Here is a 20,543-nt window from a genome sequence, read left to right as displayed (position 1 = left end):
GTTAGCTCTCTCTGCTTTGGAAGTTCTTTGCAATTTATTCCTAAACCACTGGTAGATAGATTGATATGTTTTAAAAAATATTTTCACCATGTTCTTTTCCTATTAAAGAACTTGAGTGGCTTTTTGTTATATATATGATCAATATTCTCAGTCTGGCATTCAGAGAATCTTCTCAAGTGATCGTGGTATACCTATTTGATCATAGGTCTAGCTATTCTCCAGATCTCATCAGATGTTGTAAACTTACCTTCCAGTCTTACATACCCCTTGCCTGTTCCCCCTTTTGAATTGGTTATGTGGTTTTTCATATTGAAAACTTCTAAGTGCTCCATTCTTTCTGTTGTCAGTGATGAATGTTTCCTCCAGATATGTATGTTTTAGTTGTGCTCATTTTTCCTGTAGCCAAAAAACAATGCCATTCATGTGAATACACATGTGAATTTGGGAAATATTAATTTAAAAATGAGCCAGAAAAGAAAATGAATCAGAAGTTGTCAGACAGGAAGAAAATATAGTGGACAGCCTCTTTGATGCTGGATTTTGACAGATATATGTGTAATAAAATGGGATGATTTCTGGGATTGAGTAGGGATATAAGAATTTTGTTTCTAAAGCTTAGGTCATAGAAGATAGGAGAAGAAATTAACCATCTTTTATTTTGTCTATGAGGGCAGAATTTAGCTCCAACTTTGAAATCGAACCTAGATTGGATGAAGGGGGCTGGGAGCAAGGTTTATTTCAGAGATTATAGGTATAGGTCCGAGGGAGGAGTTGGTAGTAACCAGCTCAGTGATATTAGGAGACAGCTAAGTAGTCTAACCTGATTGAATCTGAATAATAAAAGACATAGTTTTCATAGTCAATTAGGGGCTGAGAGTATACTTAAATGTTAGGAAGCAGTACCTGTATAGTTTGTATCCAGACCTTTTTTATGTGAAAGTAAAATAGATAACAAGTATTTTAAGCCCGTATAATGTAACAAGTCCTGTGCTAGACTATGTGTTTACAAAGAGAAAAAAATTAATTCTGGCCTTGAATGAAGTTCAAAGCAAGGTGGGAAAGGTAAACTTATGTATGAACAAATATGTTAATTGTCATAGGAAGATGTTTACAAAGGGCAAGGCAATTTAAATTATGAAACAGTGAACTATGCTTTGAGAAAAAAGAGGGGCATGGATACTTTGTACAGTTTGAATGAATTACCCCTGCAAAAAAGTGGAACCAGAAATAAATGCCTCTTCCTCTTTAAGTCTGCCTGGTGGGATAAAAGAATGAGGGACTATGCTGAGCCCTCAAGGTCATTGTCTAGAGGAAAAAATCATTTTGCTTTAATTCTCTGGATGGAGGTGCCTGAAATGATCCTAAGGCTTTTGGAGTGCTCCTGACATTTTTATCACATGATCAAAATTTTACACCATTCTGAGACTTAAGACTGAACAAAAGCCCTTGCTGACTAACCCAGTCACAACTTAGTCTTTTTTTTATTTTTAATTTTCTATCATTTATACCATAATATTTTTCTATTTCTTTAAGATACCATTTTAGAAATGTATAATTTTAAAAATGTTTCATGTGTATTTTGCTTAATGAGAATGTCAAAAATTTGGGGCCATTTAGGTCTCACACAGGGCTGGACATGCAATATGAACTTGATAAATTCTTGTTGAATGAGCACTTCTCAGTATTCTCTTGGATGCTGAATTAGTTGGCTTTCACTGCGGCAATGAACAACCCCAAAACCTTTGTGGCTTACCATAACAAACATTTTTCTCACCAGCATTCTGCAGGTCGGTTATTCTCAGCCTGCTCAGCTGGGCTTAAACAGTGGTTTATTCCAGTCTGAGGTCTGTTCATATTGAACCCAGTTTGAAGGAGATCATGTCTCCTTGAGGCATGATCTCTTGGTGGAGAACAAGAGTACAAAAAGGTGAACAGCAACACCTCTCAAAAGCACTTTGTAGAACTAGTCCACATTGCACTGGTCAAAGCAAGGCACATGGCAAGATACACACCCAAAATTATAAGAGTGGGAAAATTGTCTTTGCCATGAGATGGGAAATGGGAGAGTGAATGTTTATTAAACAATAATATATGCCAATACAGATATTTTTTCTGTTATAAAACAAAATATTAAAGGAATTTTTTTTCTTTAGTGAAGTTGTAAGTATGAAATGAAAGACTCTCTTGGGGAAGAGGGCTTCTAAGGGCCTAGGGGTGAGAAAGATTTAATAAAAACTTCAAAGCAATGTCATCATTATAAGGTAGTGGGCAGCAAAGTCTCAAAAACTAGAAGTCTGGAGTTAGTCTACTCTAGGTTCAAATTCTGGATCCACTGCTTCCTAGCTGCATACTCTCAAGCAAGTTAAATTTACATCTGGTATCAATCAATTGCTTTCCAGCTCTAAAGCTCATCTTTCTTTGTCCTGTTTGTGATACTGGAAATTTTTCCTTTGCCAGTTATTGTTAAGCTTTGTCAGTGGAGAGACTAGAGGGACACCGGAATAGGAGGGATGTTTCTTCCTGATTCTAGTGTGCTCTTTGCTGCTTGCTCCTGTAGCATGCAAGGACTAGTGGAACGCTCAGTGGCACTCAATCTCTAAGGAGTTTTAGCAGCAGCACTCCTGCGTACAGTTTCTCAATTAATTACATACTTTGGCATCTCCTCATGGGTGGCTTCCCCTGGCACCCCGAAGGTTACCTTCCTAAGTTCCACTGGCATGAGTATTCCCAGTAGATGACTTGCTCCAGCATCACAGAGAGTGGCTTTCTAGTGAGTTTTGCTGGTGTGGCTCCTTAGTAAATTTCTCAAACGTGTATGGCTGTGTTGTCTCCTTAAGGTCTAGATTTCAGCCCCGGTGGAAGTGGACCTGGTCTTTTCTTGGTGCTCTGCGTCAGTTCTGGAAGGTAGTGGCTGGTCCCTGTATCTGCTGTCTCTTTACCCTTGTGTAGTTAATATGTTGTCCCTGTTCAAAATATCACCTGGTTTGTGTCTTCTAATTGTATTTTGATATATTGGGTTAATAAGTAGTACTTTTCTCATAAGATTGTTCTGAGAATTAAATGGGATAATACATGCAAAGTGTTTAGAAGAGTGTCTGCCATAAAATAATTACTTAATCAGTGTTTGTTGGTGATGTTGATACCATCATCATCATCACTAGCTAGGAGTGACATTTCTACTTTTTGTCCACAGGATGTTTCGTCTTAACTCACTTTCTGCATTGGCAGAACTAGCTGTAGGCTTTCGGTGGTACCATGGAGGATCACATCCCACCCAGATCAGGCGAAGACTAATGATGGTGGCTTTCCTGGGAGCATCTGCAGTCACTGCAAGTACTGGTCTTTTGTGGAAGAGGTGAGTGTTATCTGACCTTTTGTTCCTGTATGTACTTTTATTCTTCCAGTTATCTCTGTTATCAGAAAAGAGTTGATTTTTGGCTTAACTTTGTTTCAAAATTTCTTGCCCCAAATCATTTGGTATTGATAATATTTGTCTATAAAATAAGATATTGCAGAGAATTCAGCTATCATGCCAAGGCAATAAATAGGATACATTGTGCTTCAACATCTGCCTGTCTCCTCTGCTGAACATTTTTAATAATGATGTAGGGATGGCAATAGTAGCTTTAGAAAATGAATGCTTTCTGAGACTTCAAAATTTCATGACCATATGAAATTAACTAGTGAGCCTTAATACTCTTGTGTCACTTGATAATTTTCTTGCCAGTTATTGAAATGTACCTGGAGGGAAGAGAAAATACAGTGAGCCATACTCTTCTCTTTCTTAAAAAACATAGGTACTATTTTTCTGACTCTGTCATTCTCTCTCTTTTTTATCTTTCACTTGGTTCACCGTGTCTTAAAGTTGCTATCATTATTTTTGGCTTACTCAAAAAGACTTTTTTTTTGGATAATTATTTAAGACCTTTATTAACAGGTGCTTGCAGTTTGTTGATTTTTTTTTTAAGTCAAATCTATTACAAATTAAATAAGAAGTTCTTATAAATCTCAAATTGACCAGACGTGAAACTATTTAGAAAGCTTTAAAGGTGTATTGAGAAAAACTAGGCTTTTTAAGAAAATGCATTTGGTTATTACTAAAAAAGATATCTTTAGGTAAGAATAACCCCATGTGCTTAGATGATGCAGATAGTGCTAGTTATCAGGTCAACGGGCAAAAAACAAGCGCTTAAGGTCTTCGGCTCCAATCTTTTGTTCATTTCTCATTGCTGGAATTTCATATTTATTTCTTTTTGGATGATTAAACCAAATGATGGTAGAAATGGTAATCTGGCATTTACTTAGCCCAGCCCTGCTCAGCCTAAGGAGTAGAGGAATTCTCAGCTGGTGGATCAGCTGTTTTTGTCTCTTTGCCATCTTGTGGCTTAGGGTTTTCTGGGCCTCTGTGTAGGTAATTTAAGTTGCAGTGGTACCTATGTTGAGGTGGCTGCTGACTTTGGGTGATGGTAAGGAAAAGAGAGTATTGGCAGGAAAGACTGGCTTTCAAGAAAAAGTTGGGGCCATAATGTAAAAGAAGATCTTATTTACTGCTAAGGAGTTGAGATTTTAATCTCTAGGGGGTGGTCACATTAGAGGTTTTGAAGTAAGAGATTGGCAACAGGTTTTGAGGCAGATTAACATAGCAACAACAATGGAAACAACTAGGGTGGGGAGAAGCTACTGAAAGACAGACACTAATTACTAATTTGAGATTATGATGTGAATATAGGGACTTTAGAAAATTTTCTAGGTAAAATTGGCAGGAAGAGAGAGAAATACAGAGACAAACTAGATGGATAATGACTTTATCCATCTAGACTGATGGGTAAAGAGAGGAGGAAGGGAGGGAGGCAATAAAGGAGGGTAGAAGTAGGAAATGCATTTTTTTGTTCATGAACTATAATACATAGTAAAGATTTCACAATTTCTTCTTTCTTTTCTGCAGTGAAATTACAGGGCCCCATGCAGGTGCATTTAGAATTACCTTTGGCCTAGTCTGACCAAAGAAGATGACAACCTACTTGAAGTAATTGAGAAGTTGTTTGATGGTTAAATATTTGAGAAGTTTGTACCCTTTTTCTTCCCCATATTCATTTTATTTATAAGATTCAGGTTAAACACTGATAAACAGGTTAGGTTATTTTATTTATCTTAATTTGTCTGTTGCTGCTTTTTGAAATATTACCCCCAGAAAAATAATTTTTGTTGGTACAGAATCCAAAACATCCCAAAGCAAAAAACCTACATGTTGACAGCACATTCCCATTATTAGATTTTTCTTATACATATGCTTTTGTTGGAGATTGTAATTTTTAAATGTCTCAAAATCATAAATATACTAAGTGCCAGGATTTTAGTACCATAAGATTGTTAGTCTTGTGCCTTTGCTGCCATATAGAATTTATAATAGATGAACTATAATTATTCTGAAGTTTTGAAACAAAAAACAAAACTTGCTCAAATTTCTCATGCTTATACTGAGATCAGTGCAAGAGCAAAGACTCCCTAAAATAAATACTTGTCAGAGGAAACAAGTATAGGGTTTGTCATTTCAGTTTTAAATTTTTTCTCTGTCTTCTTTGTTAACTGTTAAATGATCAGGAATCTATTTTTTTCTAAGAAAGTGAGATTTAAAGTTCTTTAGAAAAGGGGGGTACTATATACTTTTTAACTTTGAAAATTCATAATTTAAATTACAAAAGTAATATGGCCTAAAATCTCTTTTCTAGCCTCAATCCTTTTTATTTAACAAAAATTATATTTATTTATTTATTTATTTTTATTTAAATTTCAGAATATTATGGGGATACAGTTTGGTTACATAAATTGCTTTTGTACCCTTTAAGGGAAAGTTATAAGTGTGCCCATCCCCCAGATAGCGTGCATTGTACCCATTAGGTATGAATTTACCCATCCCCTTCTCCCCCTCCCACCTATTTGATTTCCAATGAATGTTATTTCCGTATGTACACATAAGTGTTGTTCCATTAGTTTTAATTTAAGTACATGTGGTATTTGTTTTTCCATTCTTGTGATACTTCACTTAGAAGAATGGTCTCCAGTTCCATCCAGGTTAATACAAGAGGTATTAGTTCACTATTTTTTTTATGACTGAGTAGTACTCCGTGGTATACATATACCACATTTTATTAATCCACTCATGTATTGATGGGAATTTGGATTGTTTCCACTTACTGGAACTTGGGTTCTTTCCACCTCAACATACACTGGGGAAAAGAATCCCTATTCAATAAATGGTTCTGGGAAAATTGGATAGCCACACTTAGAAGACTGAAACAGAATCCACACCTCTCACCACTCACAAAAATCAATTCACAATGGATAACAGACTTAAACCTAAGTATTCTAAGAAAACCATAAGTATTCTAGAAGAAAATGTTGGAAAAACTCTTACAGACCTTGGCCTAGGCAAAGAATTTATGAATAAGACCCCAAAAGCAATCACAGCAACAACAAAAATAAATAAATGGGACCTGATCAAATTAAAAAGCTTCTGCACAGCCAAGGAAACAATCATTAGAGTGAATAGACAACCTACATAATGGGAGAAAATATTTGCATGCTATACATCCTTTAAAGGGCTGATAACTAGAATCTATAAAGAACTCAAGGAAATCAGCAAGAAAAAAATCAAATAACCCCATTAAAAAGTAGGCAAAAGACACGAACAGAAACTTTTCAAAAGTAGACAGACTAATGGCCAACCAACATAAGAAAAACTGCTCAACATCTCTGATCATCAGGGAAATGCAAATCAAAACCACAATGAGATATTAATATCACTTAACTCCAGTGAGAATGGCTTTTATCAAAAAGTCCCAAAACAACAAATGTTGGTGTGGATGCAGAGATATAGGAACACTCATACACTGCTGGTGAGACTGCAAAGTAGTACAACTTCCATGGAAAGTAGTGTGGAGATACCTCAAGGAACTAAAAGTAGACCAACCATTTGATCCAGCAATCCCACTACTGGGTATTTACCCAAAGGAAAAAGAGACATTCTCTAAAAAACAAAAACAAAAAACAAAAAAACCACACCTGTATTCCACTGTTTATAGCAGCACAGTTCACAATTGCAAAATTATATATTTAATGTGTGTTATTATAGACAGTTTTCAAATATATAGATAATTAACAAAGTATGTAATTTGGAATGTTTGCAGGCAACAAGCGAATGTGTTCTAGGTTAGACAGTTATATGTAAGACCCTACTAAATGGACTTCTTAAGTCTCTGACATGAATTGGCATAAATGTAATCCTTGGAAATCATATTAGAGTACTGTTAGTGAAGCACCATTTGTCACATTTTAATTTTGTTTTTACTTCCTCAATCTCTATTATAATAGGAAGGATTCAGAGTTTGGAGTCTGACTACCTGGATTCAAACCCTGGCTAGGTTTACTTGGGTAAACTCTTAATCTGAATTTCCGATTTCCTAAATGAAAGTTTTGATACTTCAGAGAGCTAATGAAATTAGTGATTTGTATCTGCTCTCATTTCTTTCTTTTCATTATGTGAAGAGACTTATGAATTATATTGATCTAAGGAACCAGCTTTTGTTTTCATTGATTTTTCTCTATTTCATTGACTTTTGCTCTTATCTTTATTATTGTTTTCTTGCTTACAGTGGGCTTTGCTTTTCTCTTACTAGTGTCTTAGGGTGGAGTCTTTTATCATTGATTTGAGACCTTTCTCTTTCTCTAATATAGGCATTTAGTCGTTTAAATTTTCCTCTAGACGGTGCTTTAGTCATTTTAATTTGTTTTTATTTTTACTCAGTTCAAATTATTTCTTAGCTTCTCTTGTGAATTTTATTTCACTCATTAGTTATTTGAAAATCTATTGTTAAATTTTGAAATATTTGATGATTTTCCAAATATCTTTGGTTTTTATTTCTACTTTAATTGCATTGTAGTCAGAGAATGTGCTTTATATGATTTCCTTTCTCTTAAGTTTATTGAGATTTGTCTTATGTCCCCAAATGTTTTATATCATGATGAATGTTCTGTGTACATTTGAAATAAATGTGTATTCTACTGTTATTTGGTAGAGTGTCCTATAGGTACAGTTGATCCTTGAAAAACATGGAAGTTAGGGATGCTGAAACCCCATGTAGCCAAAAATCCATGTATAACCTATGACTCCCTCAAAACTTAGCTGCCACTAGCCTACTGTGTATTGGAAGCCTTACTTATAAATATTCGATTAACACATATTTTGTGTGTTATATGGATTATTTACTATAGTCTTACAATAAAGTAAGCTAGACAAAGAAAATGTTATTAAGAAAATCATAAGAAAGAGAAGGTGTATTTACTATTCATTAAGTGGAAGTAGATCGTGATAAAGGTCTTCACCCTCGTTGTCTTCACGTTCTATAGGCTGAGGAGGAAGGAGGTGGTGGTCCTGCTATCTCAGGAGTGGCAGAGGCGGAAGAGGTGACGGGGAGACAGGAGAGGCAGGCATACTTGATATAACTTTATGGAAATATATAAAGTCTGACTTTTTTCCTTTTTCATTTCTATATGGTACCAATCCATCTTCCACTATTTGCTTTAGTTTCAGTGCCCATATCATAAAAGCGTTCATGGTGTGAAAGAAGTCAAAAGTGATATTGAGTATTGGAACCCTTCTGCCAGACTGTTTAATGTCACTTTGTTTTCTGGCACTGCTTCTTCTGTCTTCTTCCTGTTGTCTGGCACTGATTTGAAAGCACTCATCTCCATCAAGTCTCTTTCATGATTTTTTTGATTGGTTGTGTTGTAAATCCTGTGTTATCATAACTACATCTGGACACAGTTTTCTCCAGCAGAGATTGATGGTTTTAGGCTTGATGGCTTTTACAACTTTTTCCATAACAATGATGACATCTTCAATGGTAACCCTTCCAGACCTTCATGTAGGTCTTCATGAACCCTTCTCTGTAAGGGTTCTTTTCCATAGCATTGATGATCCTTTCCATAGAGTACTATGTAGAATGAGCCTTAAAGATCTATATGGGCTAGGCACAGTGGCTCATGCTTGTAATCCCAGCATTTTGGGAGGCCAAGATGTGAGGATCGCTTGAAGCCAGGAGTTTGATACCAGCGTGGGCAACATAATGAGACATCTCTACAAAAAAATTAAAAGAATTAGCTGAACATAGTGGTGTGCACCTATAATCCTAGCTACTCTGGAGGCTGAGTCCAGAGGATCCCTTGAGCCCAGGAGTTTGAGGTTATAGTGAGCTAAGATTGTGCCACTGCACTCCAGCCTAGGCAATGGAGTGAGACCCTGTCTTTTAACAACAACAACAAAAAGGTCCTTATGACCCTCTGATCTAGAGGCTGAATTAGAAATGCTGTATTTGGGGGCAAGTAAACTACTTCTATGACTTCAGTGTTGAACTCATGGAATTCTGGGTGGCCAGAGGCATCCAATATCAAAAGAATTTTAAAAGGCAGACCCTCACTGGCAAGGTACTTGCTGACTTCAGGGACAAAGCATCGATGTAACCAATGCAGAAAAAGCATTCTCATTGTCTAGGCCTTCTTTTTATACAACCTAAAGATTGGCAGTTGGTATTTATCTATTCTCTTCAAGGCTCCAGGGTTAGCAGCTTTATAGATAGGGCAGTCTTGATCATAAACCCTACTGCATTTGCACAAAACAGTAGAATTAGCCTGTCCCTTCCTGCCTTAAATCCTGGTGCTTGCTTCTCTTCCTCACCAATAATTATGCTTTGTGGCATTCCCCACCCCCCACCCCCACCCCTCTGGCAAATAGGGCACTTTTATCTGCATGAAAAACCTGTTTGGTATATATCCTTTCTCCTCAATGATTTTCTTAATGGTGTCTGGGAACTTGTCTGCTGCCTCTTGGTCAGCAGAAGTTGCTTCTTCTGCTATCTTGACATTTTTTAAGGCAAACTTCTTTCTAAAACTATCAAACCATACTTTCAAAGCATTATATTCTCCAGCTTCAGATCCTTTACCTTCCTTTATCTTTAAGTTGTCATATAATGACTTCGCTTTTTCTCAAATCATATTAGAGTCTATAGGTATGCCTTTCTTACAGCAATCTTGCACCCACATAAAAGCTGTATTTTCAATACAACTAAAAATATTTCACATAAAGTGTAATGTTTTCACACCTGCTGGTATAGCTGCCATCTAATATTTTAGATGTTGCATATTATACAGTCTCAGTCACTGCTACTGTTATAGTTCAAAAGCAGCCACAGATCATACATAAATGAATAGGCATGGCTATGTTTCATTAAAACTTTATGGGCATATGATTTTCATGTATCATAAAATATTTTTCTTCCTTTGATTCTTTCCAACCATTTAAAACTGTAGAAATCATTCTTAGCTTAGGGGCTGTACAAAAACTGGTGGGAGGCTGGATTTGACCTGTGGGCTATATTTTGCCAACCCCTATTCTAGAATTTATAGCATATATCTTGAATTTATCATAATCTACCTTCAAATAATAGTATATCACTTTCCATATATGTAAGAACTTTACAATATTATACTTTTGCTTTCCTTTTCCTGTTCTTTTTGTTATTATTGCGCATTTTATGTCTACATATGCTATAAACCTGTGGTCCCCAACCCCACGGCCACATACTATCAGGGACCAGCCTGCAGAGCTCTGTTGCTTCCCCCCTCCCCCCTCCATCCTTGGTAAAATTGTCTTCAGTGAAATTTAGGGGGTGGCGGTGGGGGCCACACAGCAGGAGGTGAGCAGCAGGCCAGTGTTTGTATTTACAGCTGCTCCCCATGCTCACATCACCGCCTGAGCTCCACGCTCCAACCCTCCCCACCCCAGCGTCTGTGGAAAAATTGTCTTCCATGAAACCTGTCCCTGGTGCTAAAAACCTTGGGGACCACTGCTAAACCTCATAATATGTTATTATTCTTGCTACTTTTGTTTAAACAGTTGGTTATATTTTAAAGAAATTCTAAAAAGAGAAAAAAGGCCAGGCGCAGTGGCTCATACCTGTAATCCTAGCACTCTAGGAGGGCTGAGGTGGGGGGGGCGGTTATTGCTCAAGGTCAGGAGTTCGAGACCAGCCTGAGCAAGAGCGAGACCCCCGTCTCTACTAAAAAATAGAAAGAAATTATCCGGACAACTAAAAATATGTATGTAGAAAAAATTAGCCGGGCATGGTGGCGCATGCCTGTAGTCCCAGCTACTCGGGAGGCTGAGGCAGAAGAATTGCTTAAGCCCTGAAGTTTAAGGTTGCTGTGAGGTAGGCTGACGCCACGGCACTCTAGCCCAGGCAACAGAGCGAGACTCTGTTTCAAGAAAAAGAGAAAAAAAATTGTTACATTTACCCACATGTTTACCATTTCTGGTACTCTTTATTCTTTTGTATTGGTCCAAGTTTCTATCTAGTATCATTCTTCTTCAGCCGAAAGTACTTCCTTTATTATGTCTAGGAGTGTTTATATGCTGGTGATGGATTCTGTTAGCTTTTGTCTGAAAATATCTTTATTTTGCCATCACTTTTGAAGTATATTTTCACTGGATATAGAATTCTAGGTTGAATTTTTTTTTTTTTTTTTTCACAGTGTGGTACCCTCCTTATATTCAAGTATTCTTTTAAAAATTGTGTTAAAATAGGCCGGGCGCGGTGGCTCACGCCTGTAATCCTAGCACTCTGGGAGGCCGAGGCGGGTGGATCGCTCGAGGTCAGGAGTTCGAGACCAGCCTGAGCAAGAGTGAGACCCCGTCTCTACTAAAAATAGAAAGAAATTATATGGACAACTAAAATATATATATACAAAAAAAATTAGCCGGGCATGGTGGTGCATGCCTGTAGTCCCAGCTACTCGGGAGGCTGAGGCAGTAGGATTGCTTAAGCCCAGGAGTTTGAGGTTGCTGTGAGCTAGGCTGACGCCACGGCACTCACTCTAGCCTGGGCAACAGAGTGAGACTCTGTCTCAAAAAAAAAAAAAAAATTGTGTTAAAATATACATAACATAAACTTAGCATTTTAATCATGTTTAAGTTCAGTGGCATTACACATTTGGTACAACCATCAGCACCATCCATCTCCAGAACTTTTTCATCATTTCAAACTTAAACTCTGTAACTGTTAAACAATAACTCCTCGGTCCCCTCTCCTTCCATCTCCTGGTATTCTGCTTTCTATTTCTGTGAATTTAACTATTCTAGGCACCTATATAAATGGAATTATACAGAATTTGTCCTTTTTGGTTAGGTTATTTAACTTAGTGTAATATTTTTAAGATTCATCCATGTTATAGTATGTATCAGAATTTCATTCATTTTTAAGGCTGAATCATATTCCATTGTATGCTTATGCCACATTTTGTTTATCCATTCATCTGTTGACAAACAGTTGGGTTGTGTCCACCTTTTGGCTATTGTTAGTAACACTGCTACGAATATTGATGCACCAATAACTCTTTGAGTCTCTGCTCTCATTTTTGGGTGGTATATAACCAGAAGTGGAATTGCTGGATCATACCATCAGCTTTCTTATGAAAAGTCTGTGGTAATTCTTATCTTTGTTTTTCTATATGGACTAAAATTTGGCTTTTATGGCTTTTCTTTATCACTGATTTTCAACAATTTGATTATGATGTATTTTGCTACAGTTTATTTTGTGTTTATACTGTTTGGGGTTTATTGATTTTCTTAGAGCTGTTGCCGTTTTCATGAAATTTGAACAATTTTTGCCCATTATTTCTTCATTAAAATGTTCTGTCCTTTATTCCTCCCACACATCCTTGAATTTATTCACTCATGTGCTAGATCATCTGATACTGTTCCACATGTCACCAAGGTTCTGCTTATGTTTTGTTCAGCCTTTTTCTCCCTGTGTTCAGTTTTGGTAGTTTTTGTAGCTGTGTCTTCAAGGCCACTCATCTTTTTTTCTGCAGTATCTTATCTGCTAAGCCTATCCAGTGACACCTCCCACCTACCCCCTCCCCCGAGAAGTCCCTAGTTGGGGTGTTCTCCCTTAGTGCTGAACTGTGCCCATTTGGAGGGGGTGATAATGTGGCTAAAGTGAAATTGCTTTTCTTACTCTTTTCAATATGGCAGTTCTCAGCTATGTGCTTGCTTGGAGTACTGCAACTTCTTAACTGGATTCTGGATGTCTTATAAAGGTGTTTTGGTCCTTGCTCTGTTAAATCTGTTGTTTCTGTGGGGGAACGAGGACTAGAATCATCTTGCTGATGTCTAATAATTTTTATATTGGACTTTTAAAATTATGAATGTCATATTGTTGAGTGTTTGGATTTTGTCATTTTTCTTTACAAATGTTGATTTTTCTTTTGGCAGGCAGTTAATTTACTGGAGTACCTGCTTAATCTTCTAAAATTTGTTTAAAAGCTTTTTATTTATTTATTTATTTTTTATTTTTTTAAGCATAGTCTAGAGTACCCTTTGCTCTAAGACCAATTTAGCCCCAGTAATATGCATGAGCCTTCTGGGGTGTTACTAAATACCGTGGGGTGTTCAGTGAGATTGCTCTACTCTGGCTTGTCACAACTTGAACATTTCCTGCTTGTGACCTCTGGAAATTACTTGGCCTGCAGCTCCTTGGTAATTGTCATGAATAGTTTCATCCTGAGAATGCACTGCTTAGTGTTAACTCTGTACTCAAGGGCACTCCATGTAGATTCTTGGAGCTCTTTCTTTTTGTGACTTCTTCCTCTTGAGCCATCTGTCTCACCAATTCCAGATACCTCCGCTTCTCCAAACTTAGATCTCTGTCATCTCAATTTAGCAAAACCACTGTGTTTTGCTTGGGATCCTGTTCATGGTCTGGAATATGTCTCTAGACAGAAATTCTAGGCAATTATAGGCTACACTTTTCTTAGAGAGTTGCTTTCTATTGTGCAGTGTTTGAAATGATTGTTTGATATATTGTGTTCAATTTTTTATATTTTTCCCCCTGTGGGAAATCAAATCCAGTACAGTTACATGGTTGTGGCTGGAAGCAAAAATCTGCTTTTTTTATGTCATTGTGTTTCATCAGTGCTGTAATATTTAATTATTTTATTAATTACAGTAATGGCTTCAACTATCAGGAATAATTTTGGGAAAAAGCAAATTGACTCTTGTAAGCATGCATCTTCTAAGGTGGGAAGAGTTGCATGGATATAATAGAGTGCAACTAGTCTACCACACATGAACATTCAGCATGTCATCCATAACAGCCTGTAAGTGTTTAAGAAGAGATTATGAATGCTGGTTAACTAATTGAACTGATTAAAGGCAATGTGCTTAGGAGTTTCTTTTATACCTGATGGTTTTGACTAGATAAACCTATTCCTTTAATAACACTTTAGGTTTTTTAGAAGGCAGCTCGTGAATCACCCTTTCCAGCAAGTTTTTTCTTGCCTATTCCTTTATTGGTTTACTTGTCTGTTTTTCCTACTAAGTGTGAACTTCGTAAGGACAGGGACCATCTTCATATTTAAACTTTAGCAACTAGTATAGCTGTTATAGCACTTGAAGCATGGATTGAGCAAATGCTGTCTCTATGACTCTGTGGATAAATAGTTTGGGTCTCTGCTTTAGCAGCCCATCATCTTTTAGTTACAGGAGGCTCTTCAGAGGGAAATAAAGCAGTGTGATGTGATCTAGCACATCATTTGGTCAAAGTTGAAAAGAAATTTGAACTAAGGTCAACAGGTTACTTTTGAATCATGTTTGAAAGAAGCTTAAGTCAATGTGGGAGTTTCTTGTTTCTTCTTAAAAAATTGTTTCTTATTAGACTTTAGTATTTTAAAAAATCAATGATTGTTTTTGCTTACAAATTCAAATAATTTTTTGTCATTGTTACTGTTTAGAAAATATTTACAAGTAAATAAAATAACTTGATTTAAATCTTCTCCAAATAGCCATGTAAAATGAATACAGTAAGAATTTTCTCATATTGCAGTACCTTAATCCCAGTATAATTTTTTTTAATTCCCTTTCTTGTTTCCTTAGCTGAGGACTTCTATTGGTGTTCCTTAATCAGTCACAGATACAGCGTATACTTTCTTTGTGTAAAGCACTGGGTTAGACACTTGGAGACTTAAAAGAAAAACAATACAGTGTCTAGTTTCTTGTGAATGAACTTACGTGTTAGGTTGAACCATATTATTGCTAATATTTGACAGTTTTTTATTTATAAAAACATCATTTGATTCCACCTAATAGTTGAAGAGCAAGTAGATTGTAAGAAAACACACTTAACCATATAGAACACTAAATTATATGTTATAGTTCAAACACTAAATGGTGTAGGAATTTGAAGGAATAGAGACATTACCTTGGCTAAGGATGTTGTGAAAATCTTCATAGAATAGACTGGCGGTTTTAATCTCTAATCAGCAAGAGGGGCTTCTGTGGAACATTTGATTTTTGCTTGCTGTTGATAATTGAATGAACCTGGAAAGCCTAACAGACCTGTCTTTGTGTAGAATTTTTTTTTACATGTTTAAGTTTTTATTTGAATACTTGTTTTTTATTGTTTTGGACCCCTATTTCTTCTTTATGTACTTTTTTATTGTGGTAAAAGACACATAACATAAAATTTACCATCTTAATCATTTTTAAGTATACAGTTCAGTAGTGTTAAGTATATTCACTTCATTGTGAAACAGATCTCCAGAACTTTTTCATCTTGCAAAATTGAAACTCTGTACCCATTCAAAAACAACTTCCTTGTTTCCCCTTCCCTCTACCCCTGGTAGCCACCATTCTACCTTTGGTTTCTATGAATTTAACTACTCTAGGTAACTCATATAAGTGGAATCATACAATATTTGTGTTTTTGTGACTGGCTTAATGTCCTCAAGTTTCAACCATGTAGCATGTGACAGGATTTCCTTCCTTTTAGTGGCTGAATAATATTCCATTATATTGCATACACTACATTTTGTTTATCCATTCATATGCCAGTGGACATTGGGGTTGCTTTCATGTTTTAGCTATTGTGACCAAATGCTGCCATGAACATGGCTGTGCAAATATCTCTTTGAGACCCTGCTTTCTGTCCTTTGGATATGTACCCAGAGATGGGGTTGCTAGATCATATAGTTCTTTTTTAAATTTTTTGAGGAACTTCTTCATGTAGAATTTTTGACAAATTTCATTGCTGTTGCTCCTGCTAAGCTGTATCTATTTGCTTCTTTGGTTAATATAAGATGAACCTTCATGATTAATCCAGATTTCTTTTTTTACATATCCAGGGCCCATGCAGAATCTCCACCATGTGTAAACAATCTAAAGACTGAAATTGGTGATAAAGGGAAGAATAAAGATGAAGGGGAAGTTTTTAACCATGAAAAAAAGGCTGCAGATCTTGAGCCTCCTCCAGAAGAGAAAAAGAAGAAACGTTCTGGATTCAGAGACAGAAAAGTATGGAATACAATCTTATAAGTAAATCAGAACTATATCCCAAAGTAGAATAATGAAGTTCAATCTTTTTTCACATATTTCAGATGGTTCACATTCACTTCCAAGTTATTCACCTCTTTGTTATTTTCCATCATGCTCAAAGCCAAAAGTACTCTTGCAATGTGAAGTTAAATGGAGTAGGTAAAAGGGTCTAGAATCATAACCGAGATTAGCATATTCTCTCTTCTCTCAATTCAACTGCCTAAGGTGATTTTGTCTTTTGGATCTTCCTTACACGTTATCATCTAAGTTGAGTCTTTTTGGTATTTCTGTATGGTGTCAAGTTGTAAAGGGAGAATAAAATCTCTTTGGAAACATATAATCAAGTAACTTTGAGGACGACACAAACTTCAAATGACTGTCAAGAGTTTACGTAATTAACACAACCTGTTGTTATGTAGTTTTTCCTAAGAAAAGTTTTAATTCTACTTTAATAATACTATGATATTAGGCATTTGAGTTCAGCAGACATGAGTGATGAACAATCAAAAGGATGAATTTCTTAGATATTTTGCATGTTAAGGTTAAAATTCAGAAAGTTGCCTTAAATTGCTAAAGTATAGCTAATAATGCAACAAGATAATTTATTTTTATGTTGTTTGTGTTTTGTGTGTGTTGCAGGAAGAGTTCTTTTGGGAAATTTGGATCTTCATTCTGGTTTCATCTGTTTAGATGAAGTTATTAAATATGTTTCCTTACTCCCCAAATCCGTTTCTTATCACAATGAATTTGAACAAAAGTTATGTATCATAAGTTCATCATCAAATGTCCTAGCTTTTCTATAAGAATACATTTATTTATTCTTTTGCCCTGAGTGAATTCAAAGGAGACTTAACTTTATCTTGTGCTAGCAGTTTCATTTACAAGTCATACTTTCCATTTTACAAAGTAGAGCTAAAAATGAGCCAAATCAACATTTATTTTTGAACCTACTTCCATTTTCTACTCCTGCCTTCTGCTTAGCAGATGACCATGTCTCATACTTTACAGAAAAAATTAAAGCTATCAGTGTGATTTACTTAATTTCTAACCCCTGTAGCTATAAAACCTATCTAATCTATGTCTGAAATAATTCTTATTTCTTTCACTGAAGTCTCAGAGCTGTCGTTTCCTTGTTCAAGGATAGTCATTGTACATGTCTCCCCAAGAATCTATTTCATCGCTTATTTTGTCTCCTGTTTTTCAGTCATTCTTTGTCTATTCCTTCTTTTGCATAGTCTATATGGACATATTAAGGATTCTTCTATCTATAATTTAAAAAATAATAAGCCACAGTTTTTATGTCATACATTTATTAAAGACATATCTAGTATCCTATATGAGTTCAAGAGTTTGATCCATTTTTCAAAGAGTCTGCACCTCTTAAAACACTCTTCATATCTATTTCATGGATAAATTAAAACATTCTTATTTCTTAAGCATTTAGTGTCATACTATAAAGAAATATGCAGCAAATCCAGATCCAAAGTACAAAATGATCATAATTAGTAACCACCACTTGTTTTCTACTGAAAATTGCACATTCTTCCTTGGTCCCTCCTTTTAGTGGCCCCTACAGACCCCCAGAGGTTGTGAACCTCTGGATGCTCTGTCCCAACATAGCACTGTTGGAAGCTCGGCAAGCGGTGCAGAGACCGAAGCCAGAAGAAATAGTGGCACCACGCCAAGTCCTCCTTAAACTGCATTTTTGATCATGTATTTTTCTCTTGCTACTTTCCCGTTCATTTTCTTTCATTTCTGGTAGGGTCCTGTGGTCTTTCTGTAGCATCCTGCTATCCTCCACATCTTCACTTTTCCTTTAAACATTTTGCTTTTGTTCTTTTATGTACACTTGATTTTTACATAATATTTCAAATATTCAGAGAAAAAATAAGGAAAAACATAATGAACATTCATGTATATTGCCACTCAATTTTATCAAATTTTAATATTTTGCTATATTTACTTCAGTTTTTTTTTTTAAAAAGAAATGAATATAAAAATTACATTGCTGGTATACTCCTCCTAATCCCATTACTCTCCTATCCTCTTTAGAGGTAAACCAGTGTCCTGAATTTGCAATTTTCATTCCAGTACATGACCTGGTTGTTTTGTGTGTTTCATTTTAAATTAAAATTCTCAGGTGCAAAGAGTTGGGTCAATCATACCACTTAGTTCATCGCATACTATTATTGCTAGTCTATGCTTACTTTTCTCATTTGTTTTGATTCTCTTTAAATTTTTATTTTATTTTGTTTTATTGTCCCTTCTGAAACGTCTTCATTTCTGCAGAATTCTCCCACATTGCTTCAATATTGCTTTGCTTCCATTCCGTGTAGTTTTTTGTTTTGGAATTCCTGTTAAGTGTATATTGAATCCTCACAACCTATCCTGTATGTATTTTAACTACTCTTTCAGATTTTTTTTCATCATTAGTTCTTCATGCTACATTAAGGATTAATTCTTCAATTATTATTTTCCAGTTCATTCATTCTCTCTCTTTTCATGTATTCTGGAATTTATACCATTTAAAAATTTTCTTAAATTTCAATGATAATATTTTAAATTTCCAGGATTTCTAATTTTTTTCCTTTTTCATTTTTTTTTTTTTTTTTTTTCTTGAGACAGAGCCTTGCTCTGTTGCTTGGGCTACAGTACAGTGGCATCATGATAGATCACTACAACATCAAACTCCTGGGCTCAAACGATCCTTCTGCCTCAGCCTCCTGAGTAGCTGGGATAACAGCCATGCACCATTACGCTCAGCTAATTTTAAAAAAATTTTTTAGAGAGACAAGTTCTCGCTATGTTGTTCAGGCTGATCTCGAACTCCTGGTCTCAAGCAATCCTCCAGCCTCAGCCTCCCACAGTGCTAGAATTACAGGCATGAGCCACCACACCCAGCCTTGTGTTTTTATTTTATAGTTTCTTTGCATGTCGCTGTGTGTGTGTGTGTGTGTGTGTGTGTGTGTGTTTTCCCTCCTTTGGGTCTTTCAGGATTCTAAACATACTTTTTAAAAGTCATTTTTTAATACTCTGCTTCCTCTTCAGATCATATAAATCTTTCCCCTTAAAAGTAATTTTTAGGTTGCCTCATTATTTTCTTTTGTCAGATGTGAATCCATCTCCTACTTACTGATTTTATACTTAGCTTGTTTTTTTTTCCTAAGTATTTTGGAATTTTGTTTTGTGCGTCCCCATTTTGTATGGGAGCTTATTGGGCTTTTTGTTTTGTTTGTTTTATGCTTACTTTTTTTTTCTATTCAGTGGTTCTGTGTCTGTTCTCTCTCACCTGCTAGGCATTTTTGGTCAGAACTAGACCTTATATTTATAGCTCTGTGCTTCTCATTGTGTTGAAGGTCCAGTCACTGAGCCCAACAGCAGTTTGGCAAAGATTAAGGGGCAAAGCTGCAGATGATTCCACTTGATGCCCTAGGTATAGAGTTTTATATGAACATTTTCTCTAGGTAGCAGCAGGCTAAAACTTCTTCACCCTCCTTTCATGTTCAAGAGATGCCCTCCCCTAGATTCCAGTTTTAATCAATGAATCTGGCTCTGGCGCCTTATACTATGAACCTGTGATTTGTTTTGCCTGTTTTCAGACTGGAGCCCAGCAAGCCCACAACTTTATTTCTTTCTGCCACATTATGTTTCCATGTAGTCTCTGATCCACAGAGATGAGTGTCTGGTTTTGAACTGGTTATGCCTTTTTAATTTTCCCATTTTATAATTTACCAATAATATCTATATTTTTAAAGCACAGAAACTAAAAACAAAAAATTCTAACTTAATTGGAAGTCTCACTGTCATTTCTGTACTTTTCCGATATAAAATTGCTCTTTGAATTGTGAGATCCTTTTACAGAAAGTGTTGCTGCTTCTTAGACTCTTAATCAGTAAATATCTCCTGGTTTGCTATTTTTATATTTCTGGTAGCTTTGCCCACACTGTTGTTTCTGAGCTGTCAGTTGCTTGAGGATGTGTTTAGTGGCATCTTCATTTTAAAAAGCCAAATTAATTGGTTCTGTAAGTTGTAAATAATTTTAAATTGATTAATAGGAAAACATGAAGTTTTGTTTTTTTGTTTTTTTTTTTTGAGACAGAGTGTCACTCTGTTGCCCGGG

At 35.9% G+C, this 20,543-nt stretch overlaps 1 protein-coding gene across 2 annotated transcripts in view; it reads left to right on the top strand.

Annotated features, from left to right (window-relative positions):
• The window catches only part of MICU1 (mitochondrial calcium uptake 1), a 195,981-nt gene that overhangs the window by 40,217 nt on the left and 135,221 nt on the right, over positions 1-20,543 (top strand). For both annotated transcript variants that reach the window (XM_069460023.1, XM_069460024.1), the window contains exons 2-3: positions 3,194-3,355; positions 16,234-16,402. In XM_069460023.1, the coding sequence (XP_069316124.1) occupies positions 3,195-3,355; positions 16,234-16,402 (330 nt within the window). In that variant the 5' untranslated portion in view covers position 3,194. The remainder of the gene's footprint in view (positions 1-3,193; positions 3,356-16,233; positions 16,403-20,543) is intronic.

Source organism: Eulemur rufifrons, chromosome 28 (genome assembly GCF_041146395.1).
Source record: "Eulemur rufifrons isolate Redbay chromosome 28, OSU_ERuf_1, whole genome shotgun sequence".
NCBI lineage: Eukaryota > Metazoa > Chordata > Mammalia > Primates > Lemuridae > Eulemur > Eulemur rufifrons.
The sequence above is the reverse complement of the archived record's forward strand: the minus strand, read 5'-3'. Positions and strand labels throughout refer to the sequence as shown.